The sequence below is a fragment of the Haliaeetus leucocephalus genome, unplaced genomic scaffold, assembly GCF_000737465.1.
Source record: "Haliaeetus leucocephalus isolate CR32 unplaced genomic scaffold, Haliaeetus_leucocephalus-4.0 Scaffold140, whole genome shotgun sequence".
NCBI classification, from domain to species: Eukaryota; Metazoa; Chordata; class Aves; order Accipitriformes; family Accipitridae; genus Haliaeetus; species Haliaeetus leucocephalus.
The window spans coordinates 12,444,507-12,471,923 of NW_010972576.1; the positions used below are offsets into that span (position 1 = coordinate 12,444,507).

Here is a 27,417-nt window from a genome sequence, read left to right on the forward strand (position 1 = left end):
AAGACCTCAGAACTGCAATAGTCTCATGTCTACATAGCAGAAAGAGGAGCCAAAAGATTGATGGAGTAAAGATCACAGTGTGACTGACGTGGTAGAAATATGCATTGAGATCAGGCTAGGACTGTTGACCACCACGACTTCTCCAGCACAAAGTACTGGCAAGAGCTGGTGCCTGCTAGACGTGCTCAGGGCCCCTTCTCCACCAAAAGCATCCGCCTCTTAACATGCCAAGTTGCATTCTTCCCCATTTTCCTTTCCTTGTCACTACTTATTGTGCTGAGGTCATGCTTGAATGCATAGCTCTTCATCCAAATACACTTCTGAAACAGAAACCTGCCTTTCCTTTCAAAGATATTCTTTAATCAAGGTGACAGGTGGGGAGAATCAGTTATGTGACCAAAAAAGTAGTAATTTGAGAACCTTGCATACAGAAAGGAATAATATAAGCGACAGCTCAGATATTTCCTTGGCGCTAGCAGAAGCCAGTGCTGCTTCCAGTGAAAAAGTAGTGTTCCAGAATGGAAAAACTAAATTCAGAATATAATTTGCTAAATATGTATGTGCAGGTTGCTAAATGAGTAATTTTAAGGGGCTTATTCCCCACCCATAAGCTATTTTGCTTTGTGTTATATGGCCTGCTATTGTCTTTAATCAGTAATAGCCCTGGAGAAGAGTTTGGCAAACTGTCAGACAAGCATTTGAAAGCTGAAGCAAAACCACTTGTTCTATTTCTTATATTAAAAACACATATAGAAATGAAGACAAAACTATCCTCTTCCAGATACAACTTGGCTTGGTCAAAGTCTACAGGAGATACAAACTAGGTTATCACAACTGAAAAATGGTGGTTCAAGATTGAGCTGCACAACAGTTTAAGCCTGTGAAGCTACCCCCCCCCCCCCCCCCCCCCAACCTTCCCCAAGCGATCCAGCATGGTAATCCACACAGTAATGATTTAGGTCACAGCTCACTGTGGATCAGAGAAGGGAGGAAGCAGGCACACGTGGCTCAAAAAAATAATGATCAAAGTGCTGACTTCAGTATGAGACTAAATCCTAACTATATTGATTTTTGGAAGGTGGGCGAAAGAACCTTGCAATTCTTAAGTTCTTAGAGCATTTGCACTTGGAACAGCATATTTCTATTTGTAAAATGTGCCACCTCCCAAAGATTCTGTTAACATTTTAAATTAAGTTTTGAAGTGAACTAATAAAGCAAAAGTAGTTTTACAGAATTTTATTTTAAAGAAACTTCTCTTCATACTATAAATATAAAACTGGCAAGATGATCGATTTTACAAGAACGTTATAAATAACTCAGCTGTTTAGGATTACATATTTTTATATCAACATGGCTACAGTGTACTAGAGTTGTGGTATGAAGAATGAAACGGCAGTATATGCGTTCTCACATGCTGCCATCTTATCTAGTCACAGACACACAAGGTATTCTCCCTTGACTCAGAGGGTGTTAAAGTCTAAACGTTTCAGAGAAAGGAGTCAAGCTGTTGCTCAAAAGCTGCTGCAAGGGTTTCTGACTGACCATTCAGTGACTAGATCAACTATGACCTGGATGATCAAATCCAGATTAGGTTTTATTCGATAATTGGGCACCTCATCTGTCAGTTTGCATAACCAAGCAGCAACAGAGAACAGAAGGAAAAAGCCAGTTTGTTTTATGAGCACTGGAACAAAGGATTTGTGCTTGGTATTTGACTCGCTTCTAGTCAAAGGTGGGCAGGTTGGACAGGACACCGTTTCCTTCACAAGCCAGCTAAAGATTCTGTCATTTGACCTCCACATTCTACAACTTGATACTGGAGTCTGCACCAGGTATCAACACCTTCAACACAGCACATGTGCATCACTTCTCTGTGGATTCAAGTGCTGCATCAAAAGCCAGGAATCATACACTCCTGCATGCCATATCTAAACAGAACTCATTCATTCTCTCCAGCACAGCATGTTATCTGCTGGCTTTTTGTCCCATTTACTCCCTATCTAGTCTTTGCATTTTCAAAAATTTTGCATCCAAGAGACTCAGATCAGACAAACCTAAAAGTCAAACTAAACTATGAGTTGTTCCTTTAGTTTTTCTGCTATGTCTCTTTTCTAATAGCTCATTTCTATTCATCCTATTTAGCTTGCGAAAGCTTCAGAGCAGACTGCCTTCTGTGCTATATTTGGATGGCCACAAGTTAGCACCAACGTCCATTCTCCATCAGCTTTCCAGCACAGATATGGTGGGATTTTCCTGGATACCAAGCAACCTTTATGAAAACACCAACAGTGACATTAATGTGGACTTCTTTTGCTCACAAGTGGTATCTTCAAAGAGCTTTAGTATTCCCAAACTGGTTAAATTACAATGCTAAATACACACAATTGGCTGCAAGCAGTTTTGCAGCCAAAAATAGAAATAAGAAACTTACTTCAATGCTGAAGTACCCTCTGTCCACGTAGTCCCCCAGGAAGAGATACCGCGTGTTGGCAGGAGAACCTCCCACTTCAAACAGTTTCATCAAGTCAAAGAACTGACCATGAATGTCTCCACAAACTGAAAGAGAAAAAGAGCAATATTCAGATTCACCATGCGAAGATCATCTTAGGCACATGCATTCTGAAGTCACTGTTATGACAATTTTGTGCATCATCCTCTAGTTAAACGATTAGTGAGAGCTGGCAGCTGCTCAGCAGAAGCTGTTTTTTTATGATGTGCATCCCTATATGCGTGTGCAAAAGGCTACCAGTTAATTAAAGGAGAGCCATGAGGCAAATTTGACCTATAATTATTTTCATAGGTATCTGTCCATTCCTCCTACTGCCCAGCAGAACACATAATACTGGCAATAGTAGTAAGACAAACCAAAGTCATCCTGAAAAAGAGAACATGTTCAGGCAAGGTTATTCTTTCTTTCGACATCACTCTTCTATTTCTCCTAGTTAAACCCAGACAAACACCAGCAGGCTTTCCGTAACATGCAAAGCATGCCTGTCCTGTGTATGCCACTGGTTAAACTGACAAATTTCTGACTTCTGGTTTCTGTATAGAAAAATGGCCTGCTTGCTTTCCCAAAGCATGTCTTACACGAGAGGACACTGATTTTTCATGCTTTAACCTCTACCACTCTATTTAACCTCATATAATTATGGTTCGTTTCACTTCATTGCAATGAAGTCAATCTAACAAGTGGCTTCTAAAAAGAGCATCTCCCAATAAACATGACAGAGACAGCACAAGTGATGTGCAGCCGGGGCTAAGTAGGGATGCCTCTTTTTGTGCCCTAGAGTTAGGACATCGGCTCAGCTATCTTGTGAAAATGCAAACTCCGTGGTGGGTGATTTTAAGCATCTGCAGGAAGGGAGGCAACGCTTTTGGAGGCCCCCATGGAAGCTTAACTAACAGTGCTGTGCCAAAACCTGCTTCCTTTTGCCTTGCTTTGTTTGCTCTACCTAAGGGAGGGGGAGAACCCCGCAGTTTGGGGCCAAGCCCAGACCTGTACTGGCAATGATCCTTAAAGAAAATGTTAATGGCCTTGACTGTTACTGAGGTCAGTTTAGACTGGTTCTCCCTTCAATGACCAAAAAGAAAAAAAATAAAAATCTGATTTGCAAACTGGAAGGATGATTATGGAGAAACTGAATAAACCAAGGGCCCAAGATAGACCTTATCTTGCAACAGCAGCACAGCTTCTTATTTACTGCTAACACTAAATTCAGAAGACTTCAGATGCTCTCTCTGATGTCATGGTTCAAGCTTTTGTATTCAAGCAGTGCTCTCATTTGAGCTTTTATCTGGAAGTTGATACAGAGGTCTTGTTCTATCAGAGATAAACAAACCTCACATTTATCGCATGCCATGGAGAAGCTGAAGTCACATCTCCACATAGATATAAAAGGACTACATAGAACAGCTGTAATGCCAAATCCAACAAAGTTGCAGTGCAAACGGTGTTCATATGTTATTGTCTTTCATCTCAGTCCAGTGTCACATTGTATTTTTTACTTGCATCACTTTTCTCTGAACGTATACACTAACAATAGGATCAATATAATATTGTCATTCTATCAAAAAACTAAAAAAACCCCAACCCCCAAATCCCCACTCAAATCAAAACCAACCAAACAACCCCCGCTTGGGCAAAGAAAAAAAACACTGATGTCCCAGTCACTGCTGTCATGAATATTTATGTGAAATTGGTGACACAATTCACGAGCGCTGGCTAGCTGAGCGTCCTTCTGTGATAGTAACAGGGCATTTTCCACATAAAATAGCATATAGTACTCTTATCACCACTGTGTTGCACTATATAATCTCTTTTTCCTAGTTGATTCCCCCTCCCCAAGAGTTTTAGAGGACAACATTCATGTTGAAAGACACCAACAGTTATAATTTCTATCTAAGAATAATATATCATTAATTAAATATTATTTAAATCCTCAAGTGGTATAACACCACCCCTCTTTCCGTAACAAAAAAAAAAAAAAAAGTACCCCAAATGAAATTTTTTGATAGCATTTTTATTTGAACACGTTGATCTACCAAACCAATATACACTGCTTGACTGTACTCCTCTGCATGGACACTGTGGGAAGATTAAGAACACGTGTCGCATATTGATGGCCAAGCAATCTGCTCTCCTAACTTCCAGCAGAAAAGCTTTTAGTTATATAACTGTACAGCTCTACCAATTATCACCCACCCCCATTTGCTCCAACTGCAAAAACTGAAGTTGAACAAGGCTGAAAGATTTTTAAATGGATTTAACTTTTGCTCTTTCACTAAAGCACAAAGAAACAAGTTTTTTTTTATTTCCTTTTTTGTTTGTTTGTTTGTTATGCAGACATGTGTGAACAGGAAAATACATTGAGGCCATTACAGAGAAACCAAGAAGGTTAGAGAGCTTTCTCCAGGTAGGTGTATGCCCATGAATTTGTCACAAGTCTGAAAAGCAGAGAGCAAACCAATGAAGAGGACAGAAATAAGAAGTGCAGAGCCCTACAATCCCACGACTTGCAAAATTCTGAACTGGACTTGAGAATCGATACTCAATGGATATTCCAGGCACTCTGCACACAGAAGCCTACTCTTTTCATACTGGACAACAGATGCAGAAACATATCCAGACCAAAAAAAACCCCCAAACATAAAAAAGGAAAGCTAAAAAGCCCTCAGACCCAACCTTGCCAAGCAATTAAAGTGGTTCCAAAAGAGAAGCTTAAAATCAGCAGGTAAAAGCAGTGGGAGGAAGAGAAGACACTCAAAATTAAGAGTTAACATTGAGATTTAATTTATTATGGTCAGATCCCAAAATTCCTCCTGAAAAACCACAATGTTGCATATGGTTAATCCAATTAGTATTTTCCTGGAACAGCTTGGAATAGCTTAAGGATCTTATACTTTCCAGGTTTGTGTGTATAAACCTGAAATGTCCTTACAACATAAAGCCTGTGTACTCACATTCTGATGGGTAGCCTTGTTTACAAATAAATTAAAGGACAATTTTGCATGTATACAGTATTATACTACATTTGTAGTTTGAAAACAACTGCTTCTAAACCTATAGTTCTGCCACCTTTCTTTTCCAACCATTATGAATCTCTAAACTGGAAGATTTCCCAGGCAGCTGGATCAATGCTTTATCTTTCATTAGGTGGCAGCAGAAGAGATCCAGCATTATATTTCCATTCATAAAAGCAGAAACATCCATAAGCAAGTAACTCTGCCATAACCTTCATGTCTTGTCTTGCAGCTTCCCATCACTAACAAAGAGCCTTGCAGCACTGTCCCACCAAAAGCCCAAAGGAGAGGTTCCATGTCCACTCCACGCTGCCTCTACAAAACTCTTTTTTAAATTCACTACCTTCCCCCTTCATGTTTACAGAAAAAAATTTTGAAAGCACACTAATTATTATACATTCATGTTTACTCTTGTACAAGCATCACCATTGGATCTGTCATTCCTTTTAATTTTGCCAAAAATGTCCTTTTTTGTACTTGAGCAGGCCCTCTTTTGGTACTGGAGCACTTGCTATTGACCAATGCATTCAATGACATATGAACATTTTTCCATCAAACAACAGCAAAATAAAACCCAGCACAGTGAAGCAGGAAATTCAATTCTTAATAAAGATCTTCAGGATCAATGTCCTTATGGATTTAAAGTATGAACACAGGAAACATAAAACACAGCTTGTATACATGTGGGATTAACATTAAAAGCAGCTGTGTTCGCACAAAACAAATTTATCAAAAGAAGGAATGGTGGGTGGTATGTCTCCTATTAGAAATTCACATATTTTCCTATATTACTGGTTTCCCAAAAGTGCCATCAAGTCATGGCCTTTTTAGACTCATCAATTTATGATAACTAAATATTCTGACAGCGTATTTTTTTTGCCTAAAAAGACTGCTTAATTTATCCAGTGCTTTTCAACCTCCTTTAGATCCTTAAATTTCTATGTAAAGAATTTTTTTAAGCTGTTTTAAACTCATCTCCTACTGAATTCATTGCTGCAGTCAGAAGGTTTAAGAAACACTGGTTGTTTGTGGACTCCTTAGAAATTTATCTCTGTTGAGGAAGTTTTCAGGGAAGACATGGGCCCCTCCAAAAAATTCACAGGACTGAGAAATCATGTTTCTGAGCAGCTTTTCCTACTTGTTATGAAGGTGTGCTGGTTTAAGCTGGGACAGAGTTAATTTTCTTCATAGTAGCTAATATGGGGCTATGCTTTGAATATGTGCTGGAAACAGTGTTGATAACACAGAGATGTTTTTGTTACTGCTGAGCAGGGCTTACACAGAGCCAAGGCCTTTTCTGCTTCTCCTCCCACCCCACCGGCGAGGAGGCTGGGGGGGCACAAGAAGTTGGGAGGGGACACAGCTGGGACCCACCTGACCCCAGCTGACCCAAGGGATATCCCAGACCATATGACATTGTCCTCAGCAGATAAAGCTGTGGGAAGAAGGAGGAAGGGGGGGACGTTCGGAGCGATGGCGTTTGTCTTCCCAAGTAACTGTTCCGCGTGATGGAGCCCTGCTTTCCTGGAGATGGCTGAACACCTGCCTGCCGATGGGAAGTGGTGAAGGAATTCCTTGTTTTTCTTTGCTTGCGTGCACGGCTTTTGCTTTACCTATTAAACTGTCTTTATCTCAGCCCACAAGTTTTCTCACTTCTACTCTTCTAATTTTCTCCCCCATACCACACTAGGGGGGAGTGAGTGAGCGGCTGTGTGGGTCTTAGTTGCCGGCTGGGGTTAAACTATCACAGATGGGTACTTTGATCCACTACGCCATCTTACTCTATAGTACCAGAGCTTTCCCCATGTGACTGTCTATAAAATACCATTTTATTATAAAAATAGAAATTGGACATGTGGGAGAGAAGGCAGAATTTTTTTTCATTTTTTTTATTTTTAGAAATTGTCATCCTAATACAAAATCAGTTATGTTTCTGATGGCTTCACTGCGAGGTTATCCCTCTGATTTATGTCAAAGGAACAAGCAATATTGAAACAAGAACCATTAAGTTCCAAGTTGTACTAGCAGTGAAGGAAACCCAAAGCTCAGCAGTGGTATTGCCAGCTTATTTACAGAAGACAAAGCAGTAGAGCAATGATTTAGATTGCAATGATTATTGGCACAAACAAAAAGTCTGACAATGCTCTTCAGATACCTTCCTTCAGATAACTATATGCTCTTTACTACATACAAGCTCAGTCCAGAGATTATTCTGTGTGGTTTCCCACTCCAGATGGATATTAAGAACAAAATTTATATTCACAATACATTAAACACTGTCAATTCAAAATTTTTCTATCTGCAACAGTTTGGCTATGCTGCACTTATTTTCTCATTTAATAGTATATAGTTAAATGGTGTAATATTATAATCTGATAGTAAAATACCATTAATGTTTCAAGTGAATTTACATTCCATGTATTACAAGATTATATTCCCATCTTCAGATGTCATCAGGGATTAGGAGCAGATATGCAACACTCCAGCATCAGCTTCAGAAGCAACATCTGCAAACTCATACATGTATGACAATTAACAAGAATGAAGCAAAGACAGCTTTTAAAGAAGAAACTAACACTGTGTAGGTAATATTATCCATCGCTTGACAACTTGTTCTTTACATTCACTGAGCTAGGGATGTCTTTGCTCTAAGCTCCAAGAGATTGTGCTTCAGCAAAGCAGCATGCAATATTGAAAAACTTAAGGGAGAAAAACACCCTACTGAGTTACACTGCAGAATGCAGGCTGCAGATAGCAAAGGGGTTTGCTTTGTACAATGTTTGGTAAGTGTTTAGCTGCTTACCATTCCACTAGTTATCCCATGCTTCCAAGAGCTTACTGTTTTCCAGGGACACCTGATACTTACAAAGCTTTACTGACAAAGGGACGAGTGCACCGTGTAAACCTGCATGTGTCTGAGCTGTGGATGCTCATTTGTCCAGGTCTACAGGATAAGATGCTAAAGAGGCTGCATATCCCAATGAGAAGTATGTCCCAAACATTTCTCCAAGGAAGTAGTTTGAAGCAATGAAAAGTTACCAAAGGCTGAATGAAGAAGCCAAGTGAGGAAGGAGTACTTACATGCAACAGTGGACACACAAAGGCAAAGCAGGAACTATACAAACTTCTGTAGCTGAGGAGTAAAAGACTGAGCTTCCTTAGCTAGCCGATAAATATGAGGGAAAACACCTGCAAGAGCTATATGCATGAAATTCTCAGGTGCTTTAAGAAAAACTACTGCATTGCTCCTGAAGGGCTCAACTATTAACCAGATGGCCCTCATTTTCCCCAAGATTTAAGAACCAAGTCCCATATAAGAGTCACAAGTCTTTGATTACACAATCTTTGAGCTTGAATGAGCTTTGTTTCCAAGTGTACGGGTTTCTGAGGAACATTATATATTGCCACAGCAATATGAAAAGTTAAAAATGCCACAGGTTTCTTCCATGTTTGGTGGGGTTTTTTTGTTTGCGTTTTTTTTGTTTTGTTTGTTGTTTTGGTTTTTTTTAAATCACTAAAGATTGAGCAATTTTCTTCCTTGCTTTTTGAAGAACAAGGAGGAAGGAGAAGTACCAAATAAAAGAAGAAACTCCAAAATTTTTTATTTGTAGCTGCTCACTAAAGCACTACTTGAGACAACGAACTCAGTGGTTAAGTTACATATATTGTTTTAGAGTCATACAGTTCTGTTTCTTTTTACAAGATGTTTAAAAAACTTGCAGACTTCATTACTTAGTCAGAATCATTTAGACAGCTCACTAGGTAACTTATCATCCTAAGAAAACATTTACTAGACTCAAAATAATGGGTTTTCATATGAATGTTTGTTATATTAAGTGTATTGAACAACACAACTCTATTTCCAAAAGAAGCATGATCTCATTCATATTCATATCTGGTTATCTAACATGATTATAATAGGCTTTCTTCTATCTTTTCCTTTCAATCACTGCATGCAAATTGATGAGTTTATACTACCAGAGTGAACTGGCATTAACAAAAAACTGTAATTACATATTTTCATAAAGAGGCCTGCTTCACCAAAGATAAAGCCAGAAACCATTAGCCATACAGGTACAGCAAAGGAAACTGCAAATGGACCATCAACGCCACATTTGACAATGTTGTTTGGTTGCCACTTTCCTTCTTTGTACTAAGGGAAAAAAAAAAAAAAAAAAAAAAAAAAACCCTTCGGGAAAAGTTGTTTTCTGTGTAACACAGGAGGACACTATAATGTGTTCTGCTCTGCCAACACTTGAAACGCTAGAGTCTGTAAAGATCAACCCACGCTCATTCCTTGTAATAGGAGTTAGTTTTCTCCCACCATCCCCTGAAGGCTAGAACAAATTAATGACACTTGATTTGAAGAGGTAGAGTGAAAACGAGTGGGGAATGGAAAACATCACATCAGAAAAGACCTTCAGGACATCAGTCATTAATATTCTCTGGTGAAGGAGGAAGCAAAAAAACCCGTAAACCATGTGGCAGCAAATCCTTCAAGACGTTAAGGCTACAAAAATATCTTCAGCACAAAGTTTTTAAAAATAGCTCCACTAAAATTACTTTTTTGTATCACAAAATTATTTGCAGTGTCTCAAAACAAAGTAAAACCCATGTACATAAGCCTGGCCAGCAGAGGAGCACCTTTGTATATATAAGTGAGAGCAGAAACAACAGAGTCTCAGGAAACAGCCTCTACCAAGTACTGTAGAACCTACACAAGCAGGGAAAAATCCCTTACCTCCACGCTCCTACCCTAGCTGAATTTTTCAGGAGAGTAAGTAGGTATCACAGCAGTGGGGTGCCATACGAAAACTTTCAATTCCAGGTCAAAGTAACATAGCAGAGTTGTAGTAGAAAGGGCATGGTGATCTAGTGAACATTTTACAGAATTTTTCCAGGATCAACAGGGAAAGGTGCACTCATCACATATACCAGAAGATGCTGAATCAGGTCACGGGGAGAGAAAAAAACAGGATGGGATTAGAACAGCATTCACTCCCATGCACATCAAAGAAACAACTGGCTCTTCCCCTACCAGTTCAGCACTGCCCTTGAGCATCCTACACAGCAAATGGAAAAGCAGATGCACCATCATTATCTCCTGTTAATGCACCCTCAGTATCAGGAGCAATGCTTATTCTGCAAATAACCCCCATCAGAAGGTTTACTTGTGAGGAAAGTGCTTCATTGGTGTATTGGTCAGGATTTCCAGCTCATATCCTTAGATAAAGGCTATTTATAGCAATAGGGAAATCTTATCCTCAGTTTTACAGATGTAAAAAACAAAGGCCTGAGGAAGTTCAATAATTTATAAGGTCAAGAGTTTGGTCAGTGGGAGGGCAGGGATAGCCAGAGAAGGAACAACACATCCTGACATTGCTCCATCCAATTCAACACACCAGAAGAAGAGAGCCCTTTCAATGAGGAAGGAAGGTCCTGCACAAGAAGCAGGCACACCCTGGCTATACACACAGTGGCCCAAATGAAATTTAGGGAAGGTGAAACTAGGCAAAATGGGAAAAGGGCTTTTGAAGAGGAGAAGCTTAAATATGCTCAGCTCTGTAGAAAAAAGAAGCATAAAATTCAAAGCTGTGTTTTATTCTGGGAATAGCTTTTATTTGCATAGATTAGACCGTAATATTGTCCATCTATAACATACAGGTTCATTATTAGAATTACTCACTTATATCTTTCTCACTAATCTGGTTGAAGAGAGCTCTGTTAGTTTTTTTGTATACAATATTTTTCCAGTCAGCAATTTGCCATTAGAAGCAGTTTGTAGCTGGTCCTTCACAATTTAATGTGATAATTTTCATTGATGATTTAATTCAACTCTTAGGATCAGGTTCTTTACAAATAGTATTTCTCTCAGCAGCACAAATCCCAGCCCCAGTAAAGTTAAAACAAAGGCAGTGGTATTACATGGATATAGTGATAGTTATATAAAGCCCAAAGAAGCCCTCAGTATTTACAAGGGCTTGATGGATAGTATCCTTGTTTGCACTTCTTACTTTAGAATTTTAGAGCAGTATTACCCTAGCAGACTGCAATCCAATTACCTTCCATGCACCCAACAATTTACAAGATTTTATGGGTAGCAGCATTAGCATGTCGAGATTCAGTATATGAATGCCTAGCATCTAAAACCCCAACCACAAAAACCAGATGTTCATGTTGGCTTGTATTATATTTTGTCCATTTTCACCTGAGGATAATATTTGTTGTGACAGTTTCCTCATTCTGTGCCATCGCAGACCCTGCTTTATGTTCCATACCAACCCCACTCAGTGTTTTATTAAGACTCAGAAGCATTACTCTCTGACAAAAAGCATCCTCCTTCCTTCAGCACAAAAATTTGTCTTATCAGTGGAAAAGAAACATTTGCTTGACATAAACAAATGCATTTGTACATTGCCTTTGGATCTATAGCACTCTGCCTGTATTTCCCAGAACCAGATGTTAAGGGAAAATAAAAATACCGTTTCTCAAATTCCTGGACTCTTAATTAAACAACTGGCAGTATCAACATGGATACTTGCATGCACACTAAGTGGAAGGAGCCAGCACAATTAGCTTCAAAGAAATTCTGTGAAGTTCAGCATTTGGATTTAACGGTCTATATTCAGAGCTGTGAGCAAAAAGAACCAGGAGAGAAGACCTACTGAGCTTTAACCTCAGCTTTTGCACCCATGTCTTTAATGGGCTTGAGCTATTATTTTAATCTAACCTTTCTGTACTACAGATGTTCATGTGCTAGTATATGGGTATAGGATTAAGGAAAGCAAATAACATGGAAGTTTCCCAATTCTAGCTCAAGCAATAGAAAATGACTTTTTAAAATTATAGACTCTAAATTCCATAACCAAAGTCTTATACAAATCTCATTCTGGTGAAAAATTATTAACCTTTGAAGAAAGTGCTTTTAAGAGAAAGCTCTCCATAGTAATGTATGTCCTGGTAAAAGCTCGTATGACAGTTAGGGGAGCCAGTGCAAGGAGGAGTCAACCACATTAATTTCCTCTTGCTGAAAACATATACCTAAACATGATCTTGAGTAGGTAGTTAAATTCATATGCTGATCCTAAATCAACATTAAGCATAGAATCATAGAATGGTTTGGGTTGGAAGAGACCTTAAAGATCAATCTAGTTCCAGAAAAAAACTGCTATTACTTAATAACAATTATGAAAATGAACACAAAAGTCACACTGATCAACAGAATAGCCTTAATTATGTTTCTTTGTATAACCTTGTATTAGGCATATATGGAGTGCATGCAATTTAGGCAGTACTCTGGGTAGCATTAGGGGTGGCACCCAGGCAGATTTGGACTAGCTCCTGCACCATGCTCCTCAAGCAAACTAACCAGTCTCTCCCACCATATTGAGAATTGTTTTCCCAATGGCAGGCTAAGGAGGGAAAAACCCCAAAAACAAAATCAGAGAAGGGGAGGGACAGGGAAGAAATATTCTTTTGCGGACAGCCACCAACCACAACACATGCAGTAAGATGTTCTGGGAGGTAACAGAGTACTGCTATTCGGAAACAGAGGTAGGAAGAAAAGGTGACCATCAAAAAATAGTTTGCAAAGAGAATATCCGGTTAAAAAAATGGGGGGGAATCTTATACTGAATTGGCATTTATGGCACTGTTCTGGTCTGTAGTCTATCAGTAATCTCAAATATGACATCCTTTCAGGTTTCTAATATAGAATTATCAGATACATTTTTAATAATTACAGACCAAACATTCCAAGGGGAGATAAATAAATGTTTAATATCTTACCAATCAGCCAAACAGGATTTCATTACCATTTTATTAGGTTAAATTCAGTATGTGAATTAAGTGTATGTGAATTCAGTATCTCTGTCCATTTATCTCCACCACCTTACTTTTTGCACTTGCAGGATAAAGGCCTCCACTGCTTGAATCAGCCTCAGCCGAACAAATCATACAAATGCAAACCATACAATCAGAATGTACACAGCCTGCAAACACCCCCAGCTACAGTTCCAGATGAGAAAAATAATCTTACAAACTTGGGATTTTAATAAAATTTTTATGTACAGATATCAAATAAACTCCCGAGGCAGCTTTTTATATTGTAAGGACAAGATTTTCAGGAAGTTCAGAGGATCTAGCTACAGAGTTCATTAATCCTGGCGGAAGCTATGTAATTACTTCTTCCACAGCACTTCCCAGACTTTCTGGTTTCAAAGAATATAGAACACTATAATCCTGGACAAATACATAATCTAAATATGAAACAGTGTTTATGTGACCTTATAAAATTTTGTTTTAAAATATAATGTACATCAACTTAAATGCAGCATGTATAATAAAGGAAGTATCTGAAAATACAATGCATTTCCTCTTAAAGCAACATCATTAATAAGGATGTGCTTTTAACAGAAAATACAAGAGGTAAGACCAGCAACTGATTCCGTCAAAGACCACATCTTTTCCGAGAGAACATTTCCAACCCTACACGTAAATGGAGCAAATCCCTTCAGCAGGACATGATGGTGCCACACACCAGAAGAAACAATTACCATCCTTTAATGCAAAACCATGCAAAGTTTCTGACAAAAAAAATTGCCTAAAACTCCCCAAATATAGGTTTTTCCAAAATACAATACTGCAGCTGTAGGTGTGCATTACTGATGGTGGAGTAGCCATACCTGTATGGCTATACCAAAAGAGTGCCATACCAGTATGAAATAAAGCTTTGTGTCTGACATGACTTTAAAGATAAGCACCTGGCTTTGCACACTACTGCTCTGCTGACTGCTGTAATACTCAAACCAGAATGTGTTTGGGCCAACTTACGGCTACGCAATGTCCATTTTCTTCCTGCTTACTTAGCCCTTGATTTCAAAGAGCTGAAGATACACAGCTTTACTGGGTAACTACTGGTATTGACTTCAATCAGTTGCTCAGGCCAAATCTGGTTCTGCTCAACTCAGTTAACACAACCTTGTCTTCCGTTGTTAGAGACCTTCTGTTACAGGGATTTCCAAACTGCTATGAACTAGATAAACAAGCTACTTCCTAAATTTGCAATTTTTGAAGTCATACTGACCAAGAAAAAGCTGTTTGATAAGTCGGTATTTCATCTGGGTTGCAAGTAAAGTTTCTTGGCTATTCTCAAAAGACTGGGAAATACCTATTGAACTCTCTTTCTCCAGATTTACCTGTCTGTATTAACATCAAAGCTCATACTCTTCTCTCAGCATTGGGACAGTATAAACAGTCTAAACTTCAAGTCCTCTTAGTTCAGGGACAAAGTCCAATCTCTTACATCTGTTAGTGTTAACGAGGTGACAGAAAACTCAAAAACTTGACAGACAAGAAAAAAATTCTTTTTTTTTTTAAAATTTTCTTTTATTTGAATAGCTTAAGTCACTTCTGAAGCAATGTCCCCTTGTGCTTGGTCTTCTTGGTAGGCTGGTGTGGGAACTACTACTAGATATAAGCATAATACTCCAGCTCTGTAAGACATTACGCATGTAAGGAGCAGAGTACTGCTAAATGACTATTACTCCAGTGCAAAAAGGCAAATCTGTATTTTAGCAGGAGATGCTTATTGTTTAGAACCTTACTGGGCTAATAGCAGTTTTACTTCCACAACACACTGGGATAACCAGAGCTGTGATCATTATTTCAGACCACAATGCACATAATCCTTTGAATATTATATGTGACACTATCCTGTCAGAGCATACAGCAAAATAATGCTTTAATGGGGCACTAAGAGATGACCATTTCCCTCTTTCTATTCCATGCAAGTTGGGTACTGGTGACACTTTTTTAACACAGCACTGTGTTCATGTAGTGACTGAAGAAGTTAAGAACTTTCCTCTTTAACTCTCGTGCTCTGCAGAATGACTCATTTTTTAGAAAGAACATTGTCTACTTTTGGCTAAGATCAAACACATTATCAGTTTAATTCATTCCAGAAAATGTTCTTTCCAACTACAACTACTACAATACTAACCCCAAATCAAAGTAAGTTTACTTTACTTTTGTCCTGCACACACACAAAAAAATCCTTTTCATGACATTAAAACAATTGCATTTATTTTTCTTATCTCTCCATTTCTTTAGCATGCACTTACTGCAGCTTTGAATTCAGCTCACAGCTGTGGAAAACAAGGACCACGATAATGTTTATGGTGAAAAATTATTTGGCAAAAGGAAACGTTTGGAAATGTTCACAGCTACAGAGTGTAACTTGAAACTACATATCTGGAGTGTTATTAATCTGTGGGGTGTTTGTGACTCCTCATTAACACTAAATTTCAGAGAGAAATACCACTTTTTACCACCTTTTACAGGACCTGTGAGGTCCTTCCCATGTGGGCTCGTGACAAGTTGACCTCCACAGCACATGCTTCTGCTTAACGAAGCTGCGCAATCTCTGGTCAAAGTCAAGCAAAAAACCCAAGGAAGTGCTGAAAACCACAGGCCTTTATCAAGGCAACTACAGGAGTCACTCTGACCATAATCCTTCACTCTCACAATGAAATCATCGACTAAAACAGTGAATCATCATGGGAAGCTGAATATTCATTAAAACAAAATGAAACAAAACAGAGTACTACAAAAAAAAATCCAAATGCCAAATGAAAAGAGTCAACTTTCTCAGACATTCAGGGGAAAATGCACTAAACCCAGCATTTTTACAAATTTTCTTGGAATAAAATTGCTATCATTGGTGAGAGAATACAGCCAACACACAAGACTGCATTGTCTTTTTTGAGCAACTATGGTTTTGTCTGCATCTACCCTGGGTTTATAAGCCTTTATGGGTCAACTGATACTTCCGTATGTTTAAATTTTACATTGTTGCTAATAAAAAAAAATATTAAGAGAAGTTTTCAAGAGTCAGAATTGGTAGTTATTGTCTGAGAGAGCTTATACTACCTCCATTCACATGGTGTCAGCCAGAAAGTTTGGACCCCAGCACCTGGCAAGAAATCATAACTCCAACCTGAGTTCATAGACCTTCACTACAAAAAAGTGGGTCCACTCAGCTTTCCTTTATTTGCTATTTCATTCATTCCTTTATTAATGTCTAATTCCCTTTATTTTCTGTAATGTATAGGTAGTTTTACAGGAGAAGAATAGCTGACGTGCTATCTTCCACACTGAAGGTATGTTTTCATGATGGAATTTATATTATTTCTTTCATGCATATTTCTGTCTATTCTGTTTTTTTTGCTTGCTTGTTTATTTCCAACAACATGCCGCCTTGATTTTATGAAACAAAGTCTTTTGCCCTTGTTATAGATTCCTTTATGAAGCACAGATTGCTGCTGCTGCTTCTCCCCTGTATTGGTTAGTACAACTGATCAGTCAAATTGTCTCTCAGCAGTCCGGCAATTCAAGGGAAACAGTTTTCTCATGGATTTGTTACCGTCAGGTGAAAAATGCGTGCTATGAAAAAAATGCACTATTTGCACTTCAGTGACTTTTCAGGCTTCTTGCTACTCCCTCTGGATTGCAGTAGCATGGTTATTTGAAGTGATTGCAAGGCAGAAACCTCTCAGGCACATAAAAATAATAAAATTCTAATGTATTCATATGTTTGTTAAAGTTTGCTTGTGCTTAACTGAAACTGTAGAAATTGCTTGGCAGTCTCTTTTTTGGCCTCTTGTATCTGGCCAAGTAATAAAAAAAATACCTCTTGGATCATAAACCTATATTTATTACACCCAAAAGTTTTCATGTACTCTAAAAATTTTATAATCTATATTTTTATTGAAACTATTGTATGATTTTCTTGTGTGTATATATTTCAAATTGAAATATTTATGTTGCTGAGGTTTGTACAGAAAATTCATTAGACCTTCAACTGACAACGGTCTATCTACCATAAATAGCCTACTAGAAAGCTGAAAAGCATGTGACCAAAAGAAAAAAAAAGCCAAATCAACAGAAGCTTCTTATAAAAAAGGAAGACACATCATCATCATGACTAAAAATATGAGTCAGTGCAGATAGGATCTTATCTTCAGAAAACATACGAGTAAGGTAATCAGGTTTGAGAAGATCATCACCCACAAAAGAAAGTAATTGTGGGTCTGTCTTTTTGGTGTCCAAGAGAAGCAGGGATATCTATGCATCACAGGAAGCAGAGCTGATGAATCTGATGAAAAAATGCAAGTCGACAAGAATGGGGTTTCAACCAGTTTTTCTCCTTTTTCATGCAGTCTCAGAGAACACAGAGTTCCAAAATACAATCCCCAAAAATATTAATTCTCTTAACTCAAAAGAATGCATGTAGAGCTAGGAAATACTTGAGGTTTTCCACCAAAGAAAGTAAAAAGCTATATAACAAAAAGCTAGTTAGGTCAGAAAATACTGATATGGAGGATAAGTATACATTCTTTGGAATAGCATCTTATTGAGACTACAAAAGATGAAATTAATCTCTACAACTGTTGCTAAGAAGAACGGAGTGTCACCTTTCATAAATGTTAGTACTTTGTTTAGGAATTATTGAAGTCTAAAAGACTATTTTAAGAACTAAATTAATAAAAAAAAGTCTTGGTTCATTTCAAACACCTGTTCAGCTTTGAATGAAGTCTTTTAAAAAAAAGACTCACTGAAATGGGACCGCATAAAAAATATCTAAAAAGCTGGAGCTGTTTTGACAGTTTCTCTTAGAGGACCAAGGATTAGAAGCTCTCCGTGGACAACATTACTGTCATCTCTTCCATCAAGGACTGACAAACCATGTACACAGCTACAGGGGATCCCAGGATCTGGGTAGGGACTCGAAGATCCTGCTCCAATGTAGGGAGAGCCTGAGCTATCCCTCCCAAGCTGAGCAAGGAGCAGCTTCCAGTTCTGAGCTTCAACAAGGAAGGACTCAGGACTTTCTTTGAGCCCCTCTCGTTGATCTACCCTTGCAAACAAACAGCAGCAATAAGGCAATTGAACGAACAAAACTGCAACAGACTTCTGCAGTCTAGCAAGGCTTCTGGACCAGGCACAAAATCTTGCAGAAGTCAAGAAAGCAGTTTTCACTTTTTTTCCTGTAAAAATTGTTGCAATAAAGTTCTACTACAGGTACTCATATCTCTGGTAAAAACAAACTGTTTAAATTGCACATTCTTAGTGAGCCATCAGTAGCATAGGTAAATGATAAGAATCAGGTCTGACTTGCATTGGCTCAACAATTCTTAATATTTGCTGTACTCCTTGTCTCAGGATTGTTCCTTGGCTGGCTTGTTGTATATAAGTGAATACAAATAGCTATCTTATATAAAATTGTATCAACTAAAGAACATAATTTTTGCCATTTAAAGAAATTGGTGGGCAGTTTTTACCCGAGAAACCTACCAGCATTCAGCAGTCCCTTCACAATAAAATCTTTATCCACTTACAGACTAACTCACATAGATCTCATTTACAGACTATTGTCTCTCTTCAGAAAAAACACCTCCAGAAATACTGGTCCAGAAACACTTACTGCTTGTTTTCTGGGTGGGTTTGGTACTCAAAGCTAGTAAATATGATTATGTTACTTGCCTTTCTTTAATTATGGTGTCCTCTCAGGCATAGAAGATGATGTTGTGAAACATCAAGAGAGTCTCACACCCCTGAAGAGGCATTACAAGATACAGTCATTAAGAACTGGACTAACCCTGTCTTCTTTGTGTAGATGGTTCATATTAATGATTTATGGGATTATTTCACACCTGACTAGCCAAAATACTTTTTCAGATTGAGGTTCTGTCTCAGAGGTTTTTACTTGCCACCTATAAGAACAGTATTTCTGGGAAGTTCCTTTTTAAGGGTAAAGAACTATCATTTAAGATAACTTTTCAGTGGACTGCAGGACTGCTGTGCTTTTCAAGGCAGCCCTTGAACATGGAAGCCTTAATGATCTAGGCTCATTAACTAGAAAGATATAAATCATTATTACAGCAGGAAACAGACTGCAACATTTAAAACTCAATTAGTGACAATGCAAGCAAGTGGTAGGCTGCAAAACTTGGCTTTTCTGTTGAATCAAAATTTAGTAGAAGAATCAGCACCAGCCTCTTTGGCTACTTTAGTTTTCTGGGAAATCAGGAAATATTTCCCCATTGTAAACTGCAACAGCAAAAGAGTTTATTTGGTATCTTAAAAGGCCGTTTCTATTCCTTGTAGCCTCACTTTAGTTTTTCATCATTCTTATGTACAGTATTCTAATATTCATTATTGGCCGATGCAGTTTTTGAGTTGCTAACCAGCATGAAGTAATTTTGTTAGCGTTTGTAAAAAACAGAAAGATATTTCATACAAGAGTGCATCTTGTTTTTTAAAACACATTTTAATTCAGTAAACCTCTAGAAACTGAAAATTCACATTTTGGAATTGCTGACAGATACATTCCTCAAACCAGAGAAATGGTGTAAGTGGTGGGAGAAGAGAAGAAAGTGCAAGGTGCAAGAGGAGCACCTTATGAGCTGGAGGAGGTCACTTTTACCTGTCCCCCAAACTTCTGTCACAAACTGAATGATCACTCTGTACACAGAACAGTAATCTTCTGCAATGAGGAGAAAAAAAAAAAAAGACTATTTTTCTTCCAAGGCCATGTGTATCTTGAGTAAAATACATATAAAATAACACAAGCAAAAAGTTTTCTTTCTGCTACTTAGGTAATCATTACAGGAGGAAAAGGGCTGCCTAATACAAATGAAGGGAAAATATATTGATTTAATCACACAGTTGAGTTGTCTGTTGTTGACCTGACTGTTCAGGAATGGAGACAGTGAGGGGTTCAGTGTGGCAGATGCAGACTTTGCAAGAAATTAAAAAAAGAGCAACACTAAGGAAAAAAAATATGATTATGCAAAAGTATCAATACACTTCTGAAATAAAGTACAGGCACACTGTTAAAATTGCTCTAAATATGTGATTTACAACTGTCTTAATTTCTACTTTTATTTTGCTCTTTCCCTTGTGCTTCATTTCACCCTATTTTTCAATACATCAGGACAAAGATGGCAGAGCTACAGCAGGAAGGAAAGAAGGGAGCACAGGATTTCAAGGCTCCTGCTTGTCCTGAAACTTGGACTGCATCAAAACCTGGGACACCCAGAATTGATTCTCAGTCTCAAGGCAGGAACAGGTCCATACTTAAGTGACAGGCCAAGAATAAATGAAGATGCAAAAAAAATTAATTCCTGAAGAGAATTCTGAGACAACAGCCATCATTTAATAATCCACTACCATACTGTATTTTTTAAATTATGTAAGCCAGAAAACATCTGCCATTCTGAAAGGAATGAGTAAACAAAACCAGTGTATATTCAAAGTTAGAATCAAGTTTCATGCTTAATTCAATGCATTTTTTAAAGAAAATACATCCTCTGTAATCATCAGGCTAAAGCTACTCATAAGCATGAGTCACATACAGATTTTGCATCCCAGATAAAAAAAATTCTCCCTCATCACTTTCTTCATATTATTAGAGAGAAGTTTATTTCAAGAGAAAACAAAACAAAAGAGAAGCATGCCATTGTTCCCATTGAAAACTAGCAGGAAAACAAAGTGGAAAGTAGTAGCTTCACTAAAAAAATGCATATGAGGCTGCAAAACATCATTAAAGTTTAGTCATCTCTCCAAGACTTTAAACTCTGCTGGGGTCCTTCACTTTTTTTACTTTACCTATCAAGAAGAGCTGCATCAGCTCGGATTCTGATTCGGTATGAACCAGGCATCCTGTGTAAGAATCAGCACGAAGGCCTCATCGTCATGACGGCATCAACCCCACTTTCCCTGGCCTTATGCTGCAGCCTGCTTCTGCAAAGTTAGCATCACAGATGATACATTAACGATGGCACTGCACCAACTGGTGTGGAGCCAGGTCATCCAGCCTCATGCTGCCAGGCTGAGCAAGGACCAGAATGGACAGCCATTATATTCAGGTACTGCTGAAGAACGGCTGATGGCTTACAGTAGGTTGTATTCCTTGCCAATAACTAGCTGCACTGCCTTTATTTTTTGTTTAAAAAAAATAAAAGTACTTCTTTAGAAAGATTTTGTGCCTTTCATTGCTCAATGCATAGTACTCACAATGCAGAACAGCTGTCAAACGTGAGGTGGATATTCTACAATAAAGTAAGGCAATATCTGCTGGCGGTGCTTCAAATTCATTTTTAAGGACTGTAAAGGACAGTGTCAATAGAGGGCAGGGGTAGGCACCATGCTATGCTGAGTAGCCACGGTTACATTAGTCACCAAATTAAGCAGTTTTACAGCCTACAATACAATACGCTCAACCCTCACCTCAGAAACTCATGCCAGGTCTTTCTCTCTCCTTCACAATTCAGCTTTATTTGATTTTTCCATTCAAACCTAATTCTGTTTCTCTGCACCTTCAGGGCAAACAGTTCCTGCTATATTAGGTGTAGACAGGGTTTGCCTGATGTTAATACTACAGGCATGGGAACACATCTGATAGTCAGACACGTTATCTGAAAAAGATTTATAGCATTCCCAGCTGAAAAGAAACGACGTACACCAGAAATCACAAAATCTAAACAAAACCTGTTTTCAAGCTGCCTGGGCATGAACAAGAATTAAGGAAGACATCCAGAGTACAACCTATTTTTACAACTAATTTCCAACAAGTGTCATTAGATCTTTATCTTTCACTTCACCTGTTCATCTCAAGGGTTTACCTTTGGCAGGCTGACAGCAAGAGAGAACAAAATGAATAGATAAAAATCCACCAAATCCAAGCCTATAGTCACTTAAGTCAACTTTTGTCTTGAAAGCAGAAGTCCACAGCTCAAAATAAAATCTACTACGTAGCATAATAAAGTAACTTGAGAACACCAATATTATTTTACTTGCAATAGTAATGATTACACTGGGGATGACTAAAATTCCCAGAAGGACCTGAGATACTATAAGAAACAACTCCTATAGATTTGAAATAAAATGAAAGACCCATAAAGTAAGACTTTATTTTCATAAAGTAAGGCCTTAACATCACCAGTGGCATAATCCACATAGGATTAAGGATGTGGATTAAGTACTGTCGTGGTTTAACCCCAGCCAGCAACTAAGAACCATGTAGCCGCTCTCTCACTCACTCCCCCTCAACCAGTGGGATAGGGGAAAAAAGTGGGGAAAAATGTAAAACTTGTGGGTTGAGATAAACACAGTTTAATAGGATAGAAAGGAGGAAAAAAAAAAAAGAATTGGAACATACAAAACAAGTGATGCACAATGCAATTGCTCACCACTTGCCGACCGATGCCCAGTTAGCTCCCCAGAAGCGATCCGCCCCCAGGCCAAATCCCCCCACTTTATATACTGGGCATGATGTCACATGGTATGGAATACCCCTTTGGCCAGTTTGGGTCAGCTGTCCTGGCTGTGTCCCCTCCCAACTTCTTGTGCCCCTCCAGCCTTCTTGCTGGCTGGGCATAAGAAGCTGGAAAATCCTTGACACTACTTAGCAACAACTGAAAACATTAGTGTGCTATGAACATTATTCTCATACTAAATCCAAATCATAACACTCTACCAGCTACTAGAAAGAAAATTAACTCTATCCCAGCTGAACCAGGACAAGTACTAACCAAGATGAGCTGTTACAAACCAAAGATGGACCAGAAGACTGTACAACTACATGGAGAATTCATACGAAGTAACATCCTCCTCTTAAAATCTCCTTTGTCTGGCCATTTTTTGTGCCTCAGACACTCTAGTCCATGGATGGATATCCAAGCCATATTACAGATTAACAGCAGTTGACCTGCAGGAATAGGGAAACTCCCTGAAAAACAAGGTAAATTAGCCCATATGAAGCTCCAGGCTCTGCAATCAAGCTAATGCAGGTGTCCATGCTAATCTGTTTAGCAAATGACTTCTGGTTTCTCTACAGCAGATCACTGCAACTGCTGGTAGGAAGAAAAAGGTTTCCAGGTACAAGCTTTCACTCGGCAGCTGAGGAGGGCCATGCTGAGGGAGGCATGTAGCTGGAAAGTTTGGTGAGGGGGGGGATGTTTTGGTTTCATTCCTACCCCATACTTTGGCTTTTAAAGAACAAACACAAGTTTAAGAACATGGTCCCGAGCAGGCTGCCAGCAAACTGACAAGCACCAAACAAGCATATAAGCGATGCCTGGAGAAGAATCCTTCCCCCAGTCTTATGAAATACTACCCCAGTAACATCAGCTTTATGGAAATCTGGATGGTGTTACTGAATGGTATGTTGCCCTTTGCAGCTCATGTTGCTCTCACACAAAAATCTCTTATCGTACATTCTGCAAGATGGAGAAGAATCCCATTAGCATCTCTATTAAAAGGGTTTTGAAACCAAATTCTGGAGTTAACAAGCATGAAAGATCAACCACAAAACACATCTAAAAAGCTTTTGGTTTCCCAGGAGGGTTTTGGCTTTTTTTTCCTTGCTATTTTTCTTAACAGCAAGTGAAATAATAATAACAAATGGTTCTGATAATTAAATGCCTCCACATGTTTCTGGAGGCATTAATTTCTTTGCACCTACATACAAGTAAAATAACTGTATGGTATGCTGCAGCAGAGTTTATTCTTTAAGAGTACTCCTTATGTATTTCCTGATGAAAGAAAATTATTAAGTCACCAGACGCAACAGATATTGACATTTCTCCATCATCAGGATCATGCCAAAACATAAAGAATTCACACAATATGAATTATTATATACTAAACTCTCCTACATTAAAGGAAAAAAAGAACTGTAAATAAAAAGAGCTATTCCTCATCTGATGATATTCCCTAACTATAAATCCTCAGAAGCTTAAAGAAATTTCAGCAGTTCCTTGTTCACTTCTAAGACTTAACCCATGTCTTAATGCAACAACTCACTTCTGGATGGACTCATAAAGAGGGCTGGGTAGGCTATGCTGGCTTTCCAAAACAAAAGCTAGAAGATTCTACAAAAGGTCGCAAAAGACAGCATGTTGCCTTATGACTCCAAACAGATGACTAGGCAGGCCACCATAAGAGACAAGAAAAGTTAAAGTACCAAAGAAAACATTTCTTCTTCCCTAATATTAGTGCAAAAAAATAAGATTCTGTGGCCTTATGATGCTGAGAGTGACAAGAGGAAAAAATAACTTAAACCTGTTTTCATTAACTTCCAGACAGAAACATGCAATGACTTTGGAAACCTTATAAAACTAATGAAAATGCTTCAGAAATATCAGTGTCCATCTTCCTACTACTCTTAATTAAAAGTAATTACTTTTAATTAAAAGTAAGCAATCTTATAATGGAATTTGTCCTCTATTTTCCATCTTACCGAACTCACTTATTAAATTAGCTACCGGAACTGTAATTTACTCTGTGTATACTACTTCATGGATTGCAGAAAGCTGACTACCTTTCCAGCTATGACAACTGCATCTTTCTGGTTCATGACAGACATGTGCTAAAATAAAAAAAGAGTACAGCACACTTTTGCAGAAACGAATCTGTATCTCCTTCAAATCAGCTCCCTGCAATTCAGTCCTCCAATACATAATAGCAAAGTTTATATCCTCAGCAGGAGGTTATGTTAATAGCACTGCATTTCCACGTGAGAACAGTAGCTGTTCTCTGTGCATTAGCGGATCCGAAACATGCAATTATTGGTTTGAATAAGGTACCAAAGTGTTAAAAGATCTTAATGGCAAAAACCAAAAATTGTTTCAGACAGATGCTGAATGATCCACCAGAAAAACATTTTTTTTCTTTTTTTTTTTTAACTCCCAAATTGATAGCATCCTCTTCTGGCACAAGTTGTTGTTATTAGTCACAGAAGATTATTTATTTATTTATTTACTCAAGTTTCTCCTGCCAAGAAATCACAGGCATGTAACCTCATCAGCAGGGAGAACAGATGGACATTCCCAACAGAGTCTCCTGTCCCCCCAGCCAGGCCTCCTCTTCCTAGCATACTCAATATTCTTAAGTGATGGGATAGAGGTTTGGCTGCCAGCACTACCACCCATGTGCTCAATTTGCAGAGTGCCCACTCCAGTTATCTGGCCCACTCAGCCATGTCACAGGTGCCAAATACTGGTGCCTTAATGATGTTCAGGCTGCTCTCCTTTTCTGCTGACAATGCACTACTATTCCTTCACTGCGTATGTATGGCCAAAAGATACAAGAGTAAATAAAAATAATGCAATTGACCTCATCTTTTAAAATTAGCTTTTCCCCTTCCCTTTGATGTGAAAGTATAGAACTTCATGACTATTTCTTTTCATCCCATTAAATTAAAAAAAACCTGTGCTTGTCTATGTGAACCCAAACAACAGTACTAAATTGTAGGCATGGTAAAAGAGTTAAAAGAACACCTGAAGGTTGCGAAGTCAAGTATTCCGTACCAGAATTCAGCCTTCTTTCCATATATGTTATCATCATCTTCAATTAGAAACCACAGGAATCTTGCCACACATAGTGCAAAGGATGGACTGTAGAGATTTTCAAAGAGCAATGTTCTGGTTTTCTCCCACTTCAACATATGGTTCCATGCTGAAGCCTTGCACTCTTTCTGTCTCACACCAGGATTCAAACACAAAGCTGCTTACTTTCCCTGGTGTTTCTTCCAAGGCATGCAACATTAGGCCCAGGGGGGCTTCAGGTGGGACATCATAACAACCTTTTCACAGGAGCTGGATTCCTGTTAAATACCTATCAACTCTGCATAACAATTTGAGATACAGAAGCCTAATGCAAACTCTCAGTGAAAAAAAAAAACCAACAAAACATTCAGCATGTGATGAATTCAAGCACAGTCCCCAGCAACTTCATGTGCCAAACTACGTAATCAAGCAATTCAGCAAAATCACAACGCAGGGTTTCAACTCAGGAGCTCATATAATGAGACAAACCTAATGAAGAGCCAGCTGTAAAATGTCTGGGTTGCACTGACAAGCAGCCTATGCTGCTGGCTCTGCATGGGGAGAGGCCTGGACAGGCAGCAAGATTTCAGGAACAGCAGAGGAACTATAAATTCACACCTAGTTTGTGTGCTTGTGTGCTTTCTGGGGGCTATCTGACTTTAAATTGCAGTTCTTAAAATTACAAGCTCAGGCCTGGATGTGTACCTTGTCCACGCTATAATTACAACAGCATTAGTGGGGGCTCGCTAGTTTGTAGTACACAAGTGAAATTGGAATGAGATAATGAAGCCTAAAGATGACTCTACGGCTAAAGTTACCCCAGATGCCATAAGTTAATGTCCCTGTCACTTGTACCAGTGCTGTACTGCAGAGATTAAGTGTAGCGAGAGATGTCTGGTCTGATCGTTACAGCCTCCACGCTGCAAAATCTGACGAAATTCATTTTGGAATTCTGCTGTAATACCTCCAATGGCTTAAACTACAATTTACAATAGAATACAATTTCAAACCTCTAAGTATGCCAGCAGTGTTTTGAAAAGGAAATCCTATTTAATGAAATAGATAGCTCTTTGACTCTTCTGTTTTTCTTCTTAATTCTGCTCCACGTCCAGTGAACCCCTCTAAATCAGGCAGAAGCACCAACTCCCACCAGCACCTACAACTGAAAGTGTTTACAAGAGCAGACTTGTGCTTCTAAATTTTCAAGATACTGAAGCAAATTTTCTTTGCTTTCAAGATTTGTTGTTGTTCTTCAGTAGGTCCTTTCCTCACCCTACTCTAAAGCTATTTTAGAGCTATTTTAAAGATGGGGTTTTGAATTTATTTTTCATAATCTGCATACAACTCCATTTTTCTAGTGCAATATGAAAGCTTAAAAGAAACCACCAACTGAAATTCTGGTTCGTGCGTTAATAAAAGAAACATGTGGCTACTTCTGCCCTAAGATTGCTTTCTGAAATGCTTAGAGGAAGAAAAACCTAAAGACCTTCCAGTGATACCATACTAT

General features: G+C 38.5%; 1 protein-coding gene across 1 annotated transcript in view; it reads right to left on the reverse strand.

The window, feature by feature from the left end:
• The window catches only part of PPP3CA (protein phosphatase 3, catalytic subunit, alpha isozyme), a 119,639-nt gene that overhangs the window by 55,837 nt on the left and 36,385 nt on the right, over nt 1-27,417 (reverse strand). Inside the window, exon 4 of the mRNA XM_010561043.1 lies at nt 2,432-2,556. Coding sequence (XP_010559345.1) covers nt 2,432-2,556 — 125 coding nt within the window. The remainder of the gene's footprint in view (nt 1-2,431; nt 2,557-27,417) is intronic.